Source organism: Alligator sinensis, unplaced genomic scaffold, assembly GCF_000455745.1.
Source record: "Alligator sinensis unplaced genomic scaffold, ASM45574v1 scaffold268_1, whole genome shotgun sequence".
In the NCBI taxonomy this organism is placed as follows: Eukaryota; Metazoa; Chordata; order Crocodylia; family Alligatoridae; genus Alligator; species Alligator sinensis.
This window is the reverse complement of record NW_005841853.1, coordinates 4,759,096-4,771,831: the sequence shown is the minus strand read 5'-3', so window position 1 is coordinate 4,771,831 and position 12,736 is coordinate 4,759,096. Positions and strand designations below refer to the sequence as shown.

Genomic DNA, 12,736 nt, shown 5'->3' with positions numbered 1-12,736 from the left:
ATGATGGGTCGCCCCCATGGCACCGCGGTGCGCCCATCTCTTGCGACCCATTTGGGGGTGGCCCAAAACCCAGCAGGCCCACAGCAGAGCTCCCCCAGCCGGGCCCAGTGCCCCCAGGAGCTCGCTTGGCCCCGGCCCTGCCCCGCCTTGCTGCAGGCGCATCCCCAAATGGGCCAGCATCCAAGCGCGGCGGGGGCCGGCGGAGCGGCGGGGCGGGCGGCCAATGCAGCGGGGCCGGGCGCGGGCTGCTCAGAGCCGCGCAGCATCCCCGGACAAAGGCATCCGTGCGAGCCGGCGCAGGCAGCATGCGGCGAGCGGGGCTGGCGCTGCTCCTGCTCCTGCTCCTGGCCCGCCTGGGCTGCGGGGGTAAGTCACACTGGGGGTCCGCCGCGTGGAGCCGGAGATCCAGGCAGGAGGGGCAGCCGGGGGGCTAGGAGGGATTTTAGCCCGAGATACAGGACTGGGGAGCCAGAGGGGTAGGCAGGAGGGGCAGCCGGAGATATAGGACCTCTAGCAAGAGAGCTGGGAGGGATGGTAGCTGGAGATCCAGGACCTGGAGCCCGAGATCTAGGCAGGAAGGCGTAGCCGGAGATTTAGGAGGGGTAGCTGGAGATCTAGCAGGGGTATTAGCTGGAGATCCAGGACTTGGAGCCGGAGATGTAGGCAGGAAGGGGTAGCCGGAGGTCTAGGAGGGATAACTGGGGATATAGCTGTAGCCGGAGATGTAGGCAGGAAGGGGTAGCCAGAGATATAAGATCTATAGCAGGATTGCTGGGAGGGATATTGGCCGGAGATCCAGGACCTGGAGCTGGAGATGTAGGCGGAAGGGGGAGCCGGAGGTCTAGGAGGGATAACTGGGGATATAGGAGCTGTAGCCGGAGATGTAGGCAGGAAGGGGTAGCAGGAGATATAGGACCTATAGCAGGATTGCTGGGAGGGATATTGGCTGGAGATCCAGGACCTGGAGCCTGAGATCTAGGTAGGAAGGGGTAGCCGGAGGTCTTGGCGGGATAACTGGGATATAAGAGCTGTAGCTGGAGATCTAGGAGGGATATTAGCTGGAGATTTATGACCGGTACGCCGAGATCTAGGCAGGAAGGGGTAGCTGGAGACCTAGCGGGGCGTCTGCCCCTCGCAGTCCCCCGGCTCTCCCAGAGCGGGGCTGGCCGAGGCCATGCAGACCGGGCAGCCGCAGACACTGTTGTGCTGAGTTCAAAGTGGAACCGACTCTGGCAGACGGGACTGAAACAAATCCGGGTTGTCCTGCGTGCGCGGCGTGCTCGCCACCCCCCACGACTCCAGAGCCCTTCGCGCCCCTGGTCCCTGCTTGTCGCAGGCTCCGTCCCTCCGCGTCCCCCCCTCCCCGCGCGCTCGCTGAAATGCAGAGGTCTGAAGGCAGCGGTAGTGTAGCAGCGTCCAGCCGCACCGGAGGCACAGAGCCTGGCTTCTGATTCAGTCTCGTGTCAGAGCTACCACTGCAGCCACCGCAGCCAGGGTACTTCGTATTCAGAGGGCGGTATAATGTCCTCTCCAGCCCGGTGTGGAGGTAACTCCTGCCCTGCACAGCCCGCCAACCATGGGCGATTCACTCCGGGGCACACCTAAACCAGGACTTGGCACTTGGGTTGAAATGCAGGTGTCTGAGTCCAAAGGAGCCATCCCCCAAGCCCTGCTAAACAGCTGAGATGCCTCCTTTCTATGGCAAAATGTAGGTGCCTAAAATTCAGCTCCTGTTCTTGCTTAGACCCAAGTCCTAGGGCGGAGGATCCAGCTATTAGAGTCTACTGCCTCTGTCCTCCTGCTCCGGCACGTTTGTCTGAAGAGAAGTGGGATCAGACTGTGTAAAGGGGAGTTTGATGAGATTAGTAGGCCTGTCTTGGATTTAGCTAGGACTTGGGTGTTAACACCTGTACTCTTTCAGAGCTGCAAGCCCCAGAGACCTCGGTTCTGGGTTTAATTTGAAGCATGTCAAATTCACTCCAACAATTTAAAAAAAAATGAAGTTTGAGGAAGGGGAAATTGCTCCCATGTTTCAAAGGGAAAGCCTGGAACGTTTAATGTGAGAGGCAGATGTGCAGCCCTGCTTCAGGGCATGTTGTATATCGGTGTATGCCTGCTGCTGGCTTCGATTTTTACCTATGGGTAGAACCCCCCCCCCCCCCCCGCAGAGACAAGTTGGACTTGTGTTAAACTTACTGAGGTCAGACCCTAGCTTCTCTCTGGGGTTGATCTCCGTCAGTTTATCTCGGAAAATTACCTTTTCTTTGCCAAGGGGTTTGCACCTCCGAAGAGTTTGCAGGGGTTAAACCACCTTGCAGGGAAAAAGCCTGCTCCTGTATTAGCACTGAAGGCATCCCCCTCCTGGGACAAGAAGTGCAGGGACTCCAGCCCATCCCAAAAGCAGACCTGGAGTTTTTATGGGGTTTTCTTGGTGTTTAGCCACTGGAGGATGAGGACAAACTCCGATCTCATGGACACCAGCCTCAGTGTAGACAATCTTGCTTCACTCCATATAGATTATGGCTCGATAACTTTTGGTAGATTTTCCCAGCCAGGAGTTTAGCACTCCAACTGTTTTGAGTTGTAGGGGGTTTAGGCTCAGGGCTGTGCTATGGGGTGTTGGGCTGGGGAGCTGTTATTGTAATGCCTCTGTCAAATAAGCCTTTTATACTCTTCTCGGAAAACATTCGATCAAACTCTGCATGGCAACATCTCCTCTCCTAAGCTGCTGCTGCTGGGTTTTGAAGTAAGCCACTTAGCGAGGCTTTCATATTTTCCCTTGTGTATTGAAGCTGGATGGGGGGGAGGTTGTGGTTTTTTTGGTTTTTTTACCCTTGGGGCCAGATTGCATCTGCCTTATTCACAGTGACTTCCCTCGTTCCCAGCGGGGCCGTTCCAGTTCATCCCAGGTGGAGGGTCTGGTGAGGTCTGCAGCACTTAATTTAATAGCGAGCGATTCCCCTTGCGATCCGAGGGCATATGCAAGGAGCAAAGCGCTGCTGATGTCGGGAAGGGCGACAAACTCTGCCCCTTCATTTTCTATTGCTCCCTAAAGAGGGGAAGCTTTTTATTTATGAAAATCTGTCATTTTTTGGGGTGGGAAGCGGGGAAAATGAACTTGAAATAAAAGGCAAGAATGTCTTAGGGTGATAGCTTTTACTGGATAGAGTTGGACAAGCTTTCCAAATACAGGAGGCTTGATTATTCCCTGCCCGGCCCCTTGGGCATTCATTTCCCCCTGGGCCAAGCAGGTGCCAGTTGCCAGAACGGGCTGAACTTTCCACCTGTGCAAACAGGAGACGGTCGTAACATGGGGCAGTGCAGAATCGGGCCCTGAAAGCAGGTATTTTCTGGTATGGCTGTTGTCCTGCCTTGTCTGGGCCTGATGTTGAATTCATAGCAATAAAATCCACTGCCCGGGTTATGCTCCTGCTCCAGAGCCCGTTGCCTCCAGCTTGCGATTTATACCCGTGCCGCAGATGAGCGCAGCTCACCCCAGAAACCCGTCCGTGTGAGCGTGTGCGCTGTAGCTAGGAAGGATGTGGCTACGGGAATGGACGGCTTTAACCAGAATGCCTTCGGATCCCGCCAGCCTGTCCCCAAAGGGCCCTGGGAGGCCTGTCGCGGCACGTTTGCTTTGTCACTTGTTAGATCTCCAATCAATCCCCTACCAGGGTGGCATTTCCTTGAGAGGAGAAAACTGACACCTTTATCTGAAAGGCAGATAAAAGGGAAGCAAAGTGCAGAACAATCCTTCCCGGAAAGGGCACAAATCCCCCTGGGGGGTCTGCTGCCTGCCTAATCCCAAATCGCTCCTGCCCAAGACTCAAGCACCTCTCTCTAAACCCCGCTCCTTGGTCTCCCAGCTGCCGCTGTGCACCTGAAGCCAAGAGGCGGTTTGGTCAGAGGGTCTACGCACGCACGAACACCTGAAGGTGGATGGTTTTAAAGTTAGCTGACTTTCTTTTAATTTTCTCTCTTTGTTACTATTATTTACACTGTTGGGAGGTCAGCCAGGACCCCTGGAGAAGCAGGACGCAGGGGGGCTCCTTCTACCCTAAGCAAAAGGGCATGTTTGACCATATTAGCAAATGCATCTTCGCTAAGACGTGTTAAAACCCAGATGCAAACCCGTCAAGTGGCCGGGAGTCGGGACTCCGACGAGTTGTAACTTCAGACACCGCTGCATAAGCCACTCTGTGCCTCTGCCTTCCCCAGCTGTGCGACATTAAAAATAACGATGTCCCACTGGGCTGTTTTGAGGCTTAATGAATTAACTGTTTGTAAAGCACCTTGAGGACCAAAGGAGCTACGGCAAGGTGGCATATGGGCTTGTTTTCTGGGGGTTCCTTTAAAGGCGTATGATCGCGATGAAGAAGTGACGCTGCGGCTGATTTCTGCATGGCGTAAAGGAGCACTCTGATGCCTGTAGTTTATTTCCTACCTATGGGGACATTTTACCATCTTTAACTTTCCCTGAGCCTGATGAAGGGTGTGTGACCCTGAAAACTTGCAGAAAACAAAAAAATATATATATTTTTTGCAATTTCTCAGCTGGTCTAATAAAAGGTGTCATCTCTGAACCAAGAGTTGTAGGGTTTTGCCTTCCTGATGCCTGCGGGGCTCCTGTTTGGGGCAGATTTTTGAGGACAGGGAGAGAGACGCTTCTGGGGTTATGTACCAGGCATGAGAGATTGATCCTGGCTGCGGATGAGCTGTCCTGAAGCAGGAAGGGGGGTTGAGACCCAGCTAGGTTGGGGATTGCTGCAGAGGTGAGCTCTCCAGAGGGCCCAGATAACCCCCCACCCTGGTGTCTGGGGGTCTGTGAGCTACTTCCCAGCTGGCATCCTGTCCAGGGGCTCCTCGGGGAGCTGTCTACCTTATGCATTGGCATGGGTAAGGGGCAGGAGGGGGATCTTGGTAGAAATTGGGGACAGCACAGAAGGTAACCAGGAGGAGGGTTAGTCTCTGTCTAGGGAAATCGCTGTGGGCATGTGGGGACATGACTGTGGGGAGGGGCTGCCCCCCAAAGTGCACACGTCCGAGTCCACGTGCACACGTGCAAGTCCACATGCACGCATACACACACACACACATACCCTCAGGGCCCTGCTGACGTGTCAGGGACACACCTGCCAGAGCAAGGAGATGGAGACGGGTGGTTTTCTGTGAAGTGCTGCTGCCCCACCAGCTTCTAGGTTTGGGCCCCTCTTCTTCCATGGGCAGCCTGGCACTGCATACCGGTCCCCATGTCCCAACCCTGCTGCGCTGACCGGGGTGCGGAGGGAGAGAGATCTTCCATCGGCTCCGTGTGTGGCCTGTCACCTGGGATACTTTTGATGCTTTGCTCAAGTCTCTGCCCAGCAGCACCCTGCAGACCCAGCCACAGCCAAAGTGGCCTGTTGCCCCTGTCACAGAGCCATCGAGCTGCCAGTTCCCTTCTGTGCCAGCTCGTGAGGAGGGACCGCAGCTGTCAGCAGAGCACGGCGTGTTTGTGCTCTTACAGCAAAGGGAAACCCAGGACGGGGTGGGGGCAGGAGGGGATGGCGAGCTCGGTTGGAGATTTCGGCAGGCGCGGTTCTTTGGGTAAATCGGATATCTTTTATTAGACCAACTCAATAGTTGGAAAAATTGTTCTTTGCAAGCTTTCAGGTACAAGCACCAGTTGGAGACTTGGCATTCAAGAGGCTGGAGAGTGCATGTGATAGCCGCAGCTGCTGGCAGGGAAGGCCGCTGGGGGGACGTGCTATTTGCCCCGTGATCCCTGGCAGGGGACTTTGCAGGGTGGGTGGAAGGGAACGAGCCTGTCGTGGACTGGAGGGTGTGCATGCGCCTCTCCGCCCTCTGCCGGACAGAATCAAAGCAGCTCAAGCGCGCTGTAACCCCCATTCATCGGGTGGAGATTTGCCTTTGGCTTCCAGGGGAAGGCAAGGGTTTTGGAGGAGGAGCGTCTTGGCTCTCTTTGCTGTCACTTGTTGGCCGCTATGAGCTTCTCCCAGGGCCAGCACATGCAAACCTATTGTAGCCCCCAACATGTTTCCTTCTCAGGCCGGCCCCCTGCAAAGCTGCGTGCTACTTGCAGTACTGCCGGCTTCTCTGTCTCAGTGGCCGTTTAGGAAGGCGTTTGCATGGGCAGATCAGAAGGGCTCGGCTGTGCATCACAGGTCCTAGGCTGCTAACAGCTAACGCCATGCAGGGTCTCAGTGTCTGTCATCCTCAGCACAGGCACAAAGAGTCCTGTGGTATTTGTCATCTCCATTTGCCCCCCCATCCTTGTGACTCCTGCGCACCCGCCTAAGGCGGTCTCTGATCTCTTGCTTGCTAGAGGATGGCCACCTAGGTTGAGCCTTAATGACTTGTCAGCTTCTGGGAGTCCCTAAGCCCCTTTGGTTTCCCCTCTTTGCTTGTTATAGCTGAACCAAACTGGATGCTGCGTACATCTCTAATATCTTTAGTCTGGCTCCTGTCACCGGCCACACGCGGCATGTGCTGTGCTTGGGGCATCGTGCTATGGGAGTGTGTGGCCAGGAGCAAACCATGCTAGGGAATCGCGCAACATAGTTATAACATGGAAAGGTGCCTGCCACGTGGGCAAGGCTAAGCCATGTGATGATTGAGTCCGAACTCAATAGGTTTGGCTTTGCTGATGGGCCTGTCATGTAAGAGTCCTGAGGAATACCGTACCGAGTCAGCCCACAGGTCTGTCTAGCCCAATCTCCTGTCTCAGTGTCAGGGCATATCAAATATTGGCTTCTCTGTAATTTTTCCAATCTCCGTTGCAATGCTCTTTATAAAAGCATATAAAGTCATGGCAGGGAATCGGGGGGTGGGAAGTCCGCCCATTTTTACCCCTGTGCTGTAATATGGGAGAAGGAAGATCCATGCTATTGAAAGGCCACGCATTTCAAGCTGACAAAGGGACATCGGTGCCTGGTCTCCTGCATGACACTTTGTCACAGGTTTCCCCTGACCCATGAAAAGAGGATTTGGTGTGGATATGGAGGACAGCCAGCGGTCTATTGTGTAGAGTAACAGCAATGAGAGCTGCAAAGCCACGGACTTCAGGGTGCAAGCTCATCTTTTGGGGAGGGGGGGACATGTCTCCCATTTCCTTTTTTTTATTACAGGAATTTTGGCCTGGTCTTCTTGGGGCACCTGGCACGGGTCATTGTTGGGTGGGGAAGGGATGAGTCTGCTAATCTGGATTTCCACGTCCCAGTCTCAAAAACTCCACCACATTTTGCTGCCTGAAGCCATATTAAAGGGTTCAGTTTGGAGCTGATTTACTCAGTCTCCTTGTATTTCTTTCCTCCCTGGCCCTTATCCCATTATCATCATGCAATTTGGAACAGCGCTTTTCCTGTTCGCATAATGCACAAAACCGTGGCCCTAACACTGACTCGGGAGTGCTCCCTCCACTCCCATACAGAGCGCTGCCAAAGCGCCTGCTCTGTGGGCCAGATCAAATGGCTCCAGGAGGAACCGTGCCTTTCCAGACCCCGTCTGTCTCTTTTGCTACCACCAGGATTTTGCTTCTTGCATTTGAAAAGGACTGAAGCACCCCTGAAAGTTGTGGGAGCGTGCCTGCTGCATAGCTACAGGATGGCGCAGTTCCCCTGACCGGTTATGTGGTCATGCAACTGTTATGATTTCTTTTGCACCACACCTTTAAATTCCTGGGAGCTTGCTGGCTCGAGCCGTCAATTTGTGCTGGGCTCCGAGGCTGCTTCTTAATGAGGAGAGAAGTGAAAGCAGGGTCTCCCGGAGACGTTCATTTTTGCTGTCTTCCGGTGGGGATGCACTTGCTTATTGCCCGCTGTTTTAGTCCCTACAAGAATTGAACCGGGTCCTAATCCTGCTGTTCCCACTGAAATCATGGGACGTGCAGATGCACGGCCCCTCGTGGGAGCCACCCCTACCTTCGTCAGACATGAGCTGAATGTAATAAAGCAATGTCCTTTCCTCTTAACTAGAGGTTGTATTCCTGTTCCTTATCCCTGCCCACCCTGCCGGTGGTGGCAAGCTTCTTCTGTATCTCCTACTGCTTCCTTCATTATGCCAGATTGCCGTTCAGCTGTGCCTGGGGCTTTGTCAATTTTTAACACTTCTAATTGCACAATTATCTGCTTTAGTGCTGTGCTAAAGCCTCTTAGTGCTTCCCTCTGCCCTCCAGGAAGATGTATCCCTACTTCAGCATGGCAGCGGACAGGTGGGAGTGCTCAGTGTATATATAGCCCGTATGCAAGCAATCCCTGTGTTTTCCATTGCTCTCTTCCTTCTTGAGGTCCAGTCTTTCTGGCCCTCCAGAGATGAATTATTTTGGCAAGTCGAAGCATGACTGGCTTTTCTCTTCTTGAGACTGGAGGGTGGGAAATGGGCTTTTCTATTATTCATGCCCCTCATCGCCTTACAACCCGCTCGGGTGCCAAGGAGAGGGAGCAACCCTGATACAGAGCATTGCCCAGAAGCGGTATGGAAAGGGTTTGTTGCCAGCTGTGCTGCTGTGTGACCTTGAGTAAGTTATGCCATCCCTCTCCACCTATGTTTTCCCTTCATGCCCTTTGTCTTGTTCATTTAGACTGTAAACTCGTTGGCATCAGGATTTTCCCTTGCACAGCGAGGCCCTGATCTCATTTGGGGACTGCAGGCTCTGCTCTAAGGATTAAGGCCACAACGAGGGTTGACATTTGGCAGTGAAATAGTGCTCCTGGAAGGCCTGTGCCTCTGTGGACTTACTCCTGATTTACAGGGTGTGAGTGGAAAATCAAAGGCGGGGGAGTTACACCACGTCAGCCAGCAAAATTGGAGTCAGGCCGGTATTGTAAATCAGGAGGGGGTTGCCTGCCTCTGAAGTGCTTGTCTGTGCACCCATAACGGCCTTGTAAAATGCAGTTGCTTTGTGATGGCACAAGAAGTCCAAGGCTATTTTGGCACCACCAGAGCATGGCACCAGAGGCAAACTGAATGGCCCATGGGTGCAAGGTGGCTCAGGCTCTTCCCTTGCTGGAGCCCGGGGCACATAAAGTGATGTAACCAGTGGTGCACCTGGCTGCCTTTGACCCCTGGGTCCCTGAATGACCCGGCACCAGCCCTTTGCAGATGGCTTCAGCACAAATCCAGAGGGATGCCTCAAATTTGTCTTCTGCAGGCGGTACAGGGTGCCTTGACCTCTCTGGCCCTCCATTGGGTATGAAAGGCAAATGGTATCAGCAAGAAAGAGCATTGCCAGGAAAATGCCAGCAGCAAAGGAGGAATGAAGCACCCTCGACCGTCTCCTTGAGCAGCTCTCGGTTCATAATTAGTATTTAATTGCATGCTTTTAAAATGTGCTTCACTGCAGTATTGGGATTCTCCCATTAGGGTGATGCTCTCCACAATAGACCCTTTAAAATGCTTCCTGTCCTGCAGGACATTTCCTCCTTTGCTAGGTGTACACGACTGAGTTCCCATAGGAAAGATGTGTGACTTTTTTAAAAAGGGACAGTGTGCTAGCGCTCCTGCTTCTCCTTCACCTCTTTATATGAGAGCTCATTTTGCAGGGGGAGGTGGGGCTTTAGCCCAACATTTATGCTCAGTCTGTGCCCTGGCAGAAGCCAGTCCCATGGCTACAAAAGCTTGGCTGCAAGTCCCTATCAAGCATGCTCTGTGCCAGGTGGATGGAGCAGACAGGCAGCCCAGGAGACATGCGGACATCGGAGCCAGCGAGGTCTTCTGTAGCTGAGGCCTGGGAACCTGAATTGGACTTGACACTGGATGGAGGTGCCCTGCAGAGTGCAAAACCCTGGGGATAGCCTGCCTTGCGCAGAGAGAGGTAGTTAGCTGTGTGACTCTGAAGTCAGTTTGAAGGCAGGGTAGATAGACTTTTATAGACTGACTAAATAAGATCAATATAGAGAGAGCACACGGTTTCATGAACCTGAGTTCACTTCGTTAGATGCCCTGCTCAGTCACTGCTGCATCCTGACCCAGGTGGCACTGCCACGCGTCTTTCAAGCTTGCTCCCTGATACAGAGCTTTGCCCAGAAGCGGTTTGGAGGTGACAGAGGTAGAGGTCAGTGGTCCTAAGGTCTTTTCCAACAGAGGAGGGTGCAATCTTCCAGCCAGCAACATATGGACTGAAGCTATTATGTCAGTCTCCAAGATCTGAGGAGCTCGGGGGACTTGATGGCTAAGCGTCCCTTTGAGCATCCCCTCTCCGGAGCAGGACCTCATGGACCTAGATGTGGCTGCTTTCAAGTGCCTGCTGCTAGTACAATGCTTTTGCATTGCTCTGGCTCCCAGACCTGCCATCACAGCCCTGCTGTGCCAGGCAGCAGGCAGTCACATCAGCAGCATGCTGCAAGCCAAGGGGACCGTGCTCGTGTGTCACAGATGCTGGGGACAGCTTGGTGACAAAGTACTTCAGGGTACAAAGAGCGTGCACACGAATGCTAGGAAATGATCTCCGTGACACTTACTGTAATGCTGCAAAACTCCAGTTGCTTGAAGCACGCAAAGGACAAGGTAATGATGGGGGGAGCATCTTTATTTTCAGGAGCTGGCAGGCAGCGCTCTTTGAACATCTGCTCCTCGATGCATATCTATAATAACACAGCTGCTGGAAGACAACCTGCTGTAATGCTCACCAAACTCTTTCTGTTCCCCTATGTGGCAATTTGGCTTTCAGCGCTTGGGTGTAATTAATCTCCAAGAAATTGTCTCCTTTGCATATCTCTCAGCCCTCGGCCGCTTGAAGGGGATCCTGGGTGTTGGGATCGCCCCTTGCAGAGTCATAATGCCAGTGGCTTCCTGGGAGGCACAGCTTTGTTTGCAGTGCGAGAAGATAAGCAGAGCGTTGTAAATGCATCACTTTTATGATAAGAGGAGGTGTATTAGGAAAGGGGGAATAAATGTGTCTTTCAGCAGTGCCAGCACTCCTCCTTCCATGGCAAGTAGTAGGATTTTCAGCGTTTGTCACCAGGCGCCTGCTGCGGGAGTTGTGGCATTGCTTGGGAACCTCTGCATTCACGGAAGGAAAAGTTTCCTAGTTGCACAGAAAACTTTGCGCGGGAAGCATTGCACATCCCCATGGTGCAACAGCCGGAAGGCAAGCGAGACGAACTCCGTGGACATTTATTTTTTTAACAGAAATCTCATGGATTTTTAAGCCCATCTCATCATTTGGGGGTCTAGAGTCTTGATTTCTATTTTATTTTTAATGTTTGAAGGTGGCAATATGGCATGCAGTAGTTTCTGGTGGCGGACTGGCTTTTTCTTTCTTTCTCCTTAGTGTAGATGCGATTCGCCGTGCTAGTCTGAAGTCAGGCAGAAGGCAGGGCAGGGTGATGCCTTAAGGATTTACTGATTTAGAGGCATGAACTTCCATAGACAACAGCCGCGTTGTCAGGTGCAAGGAGGATTCTGCTGCTGTGTCTATCCTACGTCCACCCAAGCTTTGCAAGTTTAGCCATCTCATAACTGGCCCACTGAAGGAGAAGTCTGTACCCAGATGGCCTGACAAAGGTAGTGCATGCAAAAGACATTTGTGCAAGTTGGTGTTTAACTTGAACATATAGTCGCTATCATTGCATGCCCAGGAAAACCCACGGTCCCGGAGAAAGCAGTGCGGGGGGATGATTTTAGGAGGTAACACTGCTCTGAGGCTAGCCAGATCCTTCATAGTGGGTGTGTCTACACATGCATTGGCTGTGCAGTACATTACTGCACAGCAAGTGGTTTTTATGCCAGCGTCTACACATGCAGGCATTACAGCACAGTAACACTGTGTGTAGACTGACTTGGGACTAAAGTTAGTCCCAAGTTAGTCCACACGCACAGGGTCATTGCGCAGTAAGGCATCTACATGTGCCTTACTGCGCAGTAACTAATCAGGCATACATTTGCTACCTGCATGATGCGGTTAGCAAATTTACGTCCAAGTCGGCGTAAGTCACTGTAGTTGTTGCACATTATGGGCACGCATGTGTAGATGTGTCCCTGTACTGTGCAGTAATTTTTGCTTACTGTACCTAACCTAAATTACTAACCTAAATTACTGCACAGTAACTGTGCACATGTAGATGTGCCCAGTGTAAAGAAAACCAGATCCTAAGTAAGACTGAGAGCATCCACCGCTGCCGTACGGAGCAGCACGGTGAAGCACAGCACCCACACGCTGCGTGCACAGAGCTGGAAGTGAATGCAGTGTTTGTGCACCTGCTGTTTGTGCACTTGCTATCTCAAGTACATGGAGTAACCCCGTTGTATGTGGTTTCTAGCCACACAAATGAGTGCACGATTCTACCATCCTCTGAGTTGGTGCTATTTTATATCCAGCTTGCCCCGAGCTTATAGCAAAACTCTGTAAGTCTTACGGACTCAGTCACACCTGCATAGTTCAAGTGGTCCAGTCCCTCCCAGTCTGGATACAGGTGCATACTCTGTTGTGAAAGTGCCCAGATGAGTTCGTTCCCATACAAGTGTCTTATGACAATCGTGTTGTCTTAAGACAATTATGTCTTAAGATGATCGTGGCAGACAGTCATCCTTGACTGCAAGGGATTGCTGAAGAGCACTAACCAAAACGGGAATAGTGGTGCAAAGCTAGACATAGACTAGGTCTGATGTTACATTAAAGACACAATATGAAATATGACTCTCAATATTAACTAATATGAATCTGATATCAATATCAATCATATATCAGTATAGCGTATCATAATCATATCAATATGTTGTTATTATTAATATATCATGC

General features: G+C 52.3%; 1 protein-coding gene across 1 annotated transcript in view; it reads left to right on the top strand.

Moving 5' to 3' along the window:
* Positions 1 to 221: 221 nt before the first annotated feature.
* The window catches only part of PODXL (podocalyxin like), a 70,860-nt gene continuing 58,345 nt past the window's right edge, over positions 222 to 12,736 (top strand). Inside the window, 1 exon segment of the mRNA XM_025213281.1 lies at positions 222 to 366. Within this exon segment, the coding sequence (XP_025069066.1) occupies positions 306 to 366 (61 nt within the window). The 5' untranslated portion in view covers positions 222 to 305.